This window comes from Morus notabilis, unplaced genomic scaffold (genome assembly GCF_000414095.1).
Source record: "Morus notabilis unplaced genomic scaffold, ASM41409v2 Scaffold98, whole genome shotgun sequence".
Lineage (NCBI taxonomy): Eukaryota > Viridiplantae > Streptophyta > Magnoliopsida > Rosales > Moraceae > Morus > Morus notabilis.
In genome coordinates this window covers 423,830-427,122 of record NW_010359472.1, presented here as the reverse complement: position 1 = coordinate 427,122, position 3,293 = coordinate 423,830, and the positions used below count along the sequence as shown (strand labels likewise).

The following is a 3,293-nucleotide window of genomic DNA, read 5'->3' as shown; positions in this document are numbered from 1 at the left end:
CACTCTTTCATACAAGGTCAGAAAAGCATAATACTAATTCTTTAGAAAGAGCCATTTCTTTTTTTTTAGGGATTTAGAGAGACAGACAAAGACATTATTGAATAGCCACGCACTTTTACAGTAACCGTAGAGATGTTTGAAAAGGCATAGTCAGTAAAAGAAGGACAGACCAGTGTGAAGCAAGGGTGAAATAGAACGGACTTTAGTATAACAACCTCAATAATAAGAGACTGTGTCTCCTTGTCTTCTGCAATCAGCTCGAATGTTTGATTCCAGACAGGATTCAGGTTGTTTTCAACGACCTTGGTTTTAACCTTGAACAGTGGCCTTATTTGCACAACAACGTATGGATCAGATTTCCCAATCATTTCCATGTTCTTCAAGTTGTTAGCTTTCACAATTGTTAAGGAAAGCTTTCCCTGCGGCTTAAGCTCCAATTCACTGTATAAAATCACAGATTAGTCAAATTTAAACATACGTATTTACAGATATGTGTGTGCAGCATAAAGCACCAGCATAAAAAAACATGCATATCCGTTTTTATTATGCATCCAACAGACACACATGTACATACGTAAATGCATGCACACGCAAACGTACAAACATGTAGGCATGTAGATCAGCTTAATATGTGAACATTAGCTTTATCACCTGCTTTAAACATGGAACATAAAGACTAGGGTATATATCCATTTATTAACCTTCCCAGCCAAAAGAAAAGGAATTTTCATTCATGCTATTGATTTCAGTTGTACTTTTTACTAATCAATGTAAAGATTAAGAACACAGGATCTTAGATTAAACTTGTGTTAGTAACTTTTGTCGTCTTCACTAAACCTATGAACGCGCTCATAAACTAAACGAGAAAGAATTAAGCCAAAAGCTTCAATCTCATCTCAGCGTGCTTGTTAACAAAACTGTAAGAAAAGCCAATATATTTCTGCCAGCCCACACTAGTAAAAGCTAATTTAGAAATGTCTCTGGGAATATACTAGAGAGAGAAGCAAGAAACATAAGATAATATACAAGTACATGTAATTCATTAATACCTTGTATCAACAGGAATACCACCAATTGGAACAACAATCCTGTGGGGCCACTGAAGCATATCCGTGACAATTGAATTGACAGTATCCTGACAAGTATTTGAAACAACAAAAAGTCTAAGAAACAAAATAAATCAATCAGAAATAATGACTAATCAATAGAAAAGCTTACATCTATCATATCTGAAATTCCAGGAATGGCAGTTAAGCTTCCACCAACAGCCTTTAGCGTATAATCAATTCTAGGTTTTGGCTGATTAAATGTATAAACGAATTAGTCACTTTAAAAAGTAATGCACACATAAAATATTTATCACTTCTACTTGTCCATTGAACGAAAGATATGGGTATATTATATAGAAACCATATTTGTGGAAAAAGAATTTGATAGAGCGCCCAATTTAGAGAGAGGGAGAGAGAGAGATGAAAGAAGACAGTGGAAGGAGTGACAAATACTTATGGATATGCAAACAGGCAAGAAACTCAGAACCTATAAGAGATACCTCGGAAAGCAGGGCAACAACAACTGCAGAAATACAAGGAATCTCTTCAGCAAGTTGGAAGATAACACGAACAACAGTAAAAACTTGAAGATCCTTCAACTGCAGCAGATTTTACCACAAAAATTCTCAATAAAAAGTCTACCCAAGAATGAGACATGGACAGTAGCATGCACTACCGTTAAACACAGAAGAAAACTGCTGAGATGCATAATTCAAAACTGTTTACGCAACAACCTGAATTGGAATTGAAGCAACAAGTGCAGCTTCCACACCCAATATGATGCTTGGATCACCACCCCACTTAAAATCAATGTCCATTATGATTTGACCTTTTTGAAGACTCTGGACACGGATTCCTGCATTGATATTTTGAGATGGACAAAATGCTTAAAAGAAACACTTGTAAATAAAATGAAAAAGTAAATTAGTGGATACAGAAATGCATATTCCATAAAGAACCTACAACAACAAAAATGGCAAGAACAGAAATTGATAGAAAGTAGGAAGTAGCTTGATGAACTTGAATTGGAGGAAAAAGCAATATTTTCTAATTATGCAAAAATAATTCAGGAGGGATAGGATACATCAACAGTCAAACATTAAAATGAAAAAGTAAATCAGCGGGTACAGAAATTCATATTCACATAAAGAAACTACAACACATAAATGGCAAGAACAGGAAATTGATAAAAAGTAGGAAGTGGCTTGATAAACTTTGGACTGGTGGAAAAAGCTATCTTCTAATTATGCAAAATAAATTCAGAAGGGATAGGATACATCAACAGTCAAATACTAAAATGAAAAAGTAAATCAGTGGGCACAAAAATCCATATTCACATAAAGAAACTACAACACATAAATGGCAAGAACAGGAAATTGATAGAAAGTAGGAAGTAGCTCGATAAACTTTGGACCAGGGAAAAAGCAATATATTCTAATTATGCAAAATAAATTCAGGAGGGGTAGGATACATCAACGGCCAAACATTCAATGCTTCATATTTTATCTGACTAAACGACTAAAAGTCTAAGATTCATACACAAATCTTATATTGCAACAAGACCCATTAAGGCCAGTTAATAATGAATTTTAAAAGGAACTTTCATTCAACTGAAACTTGGGAGCCAGTTACATCTTTCAAAAGTGGGAGCAGGTTGACTTAGCATGATGGGGAATTGCAAAAGATTATAGAAGTCAAATCACTTGGACAACCTACTTCAAGCTAAAACCTCAAGTCACCATTAAATTACATTCATGAAAAGTGTATCAAAACAATAAAGTTGTATTACACAAGATTAGTGCAGTCAGAACAACTAGGGATGAGGAGATAGAAGAGAACAGAACTAGTGATTGATTTATACCTTCAATTTTCGGTGCTACAGTACCCAGAGACAATTTGCTGAATTTTAATGAAGTAATTCCTGGAGGTCGGTATTCTTCCAATAGTGGTTCAACAGATTCTTTTATCACCAATTCTGCTGCCTGAGAATGAACAACTCCAATTTTATTTGTGTATTTCAATCTCCTTTTGTTAATATCACTTCACCGAAAAGAATGTATTCAGATCTCATGATCTAATCTCTACAACCAGTGTATAGATAGTCAAAGTTACTGCATCTCTTTATTGTTTTCAGTAATAGATAAAATAAAATTCTTCTATCATGTATTTATGAAATTTGCGACCTGGAAGAAGTAAAATTTCAGAAAAAATGAATAAACTATCATGAAATTCGAAGTCAACTTG

General features: G+C 34.3%; 1 protein-coding gene across 2 annotated transcripts in view; it reads right to left on the bottom strand.

The window, feature by feature from the left end:
• LOC21407356 (synaptotagmin-5) overlaps positions 1-3,293 on the bottom strand; it is a 13,891-nt gene that overhangs the window by 7,275 nt on the left and 3,323 nt on the right. For both annotated transcript variants that reach the window (XM_024163178.1, XM_024163179.1), the window contains 6 exons: positions 2,911-3,031; positions 1,784-1,905; positions 1,550-1,648; positions 1,219-1,299; positions 1,050-1,135; positions 216-441 (listed from right to left, as the gene is read on the bottom strand). In XM_024163178.1, coding sequence (XP_024018946.1) covers positions 216-441; positions 1,050-1,135; positions 1,219-1,299; positions 1,550-1,648; positions 1,784-1,905; positions 2,911-3,031 — 735 coding nt within the window. The remainder of the gene's footprint in view (positions 1-215; positions 442-1,049; positions 1,136-1,218; positions 1,300-1,549; positions 1,649-1,783; positions 1,906-2,910; positions 3,032-3,293) is intronic.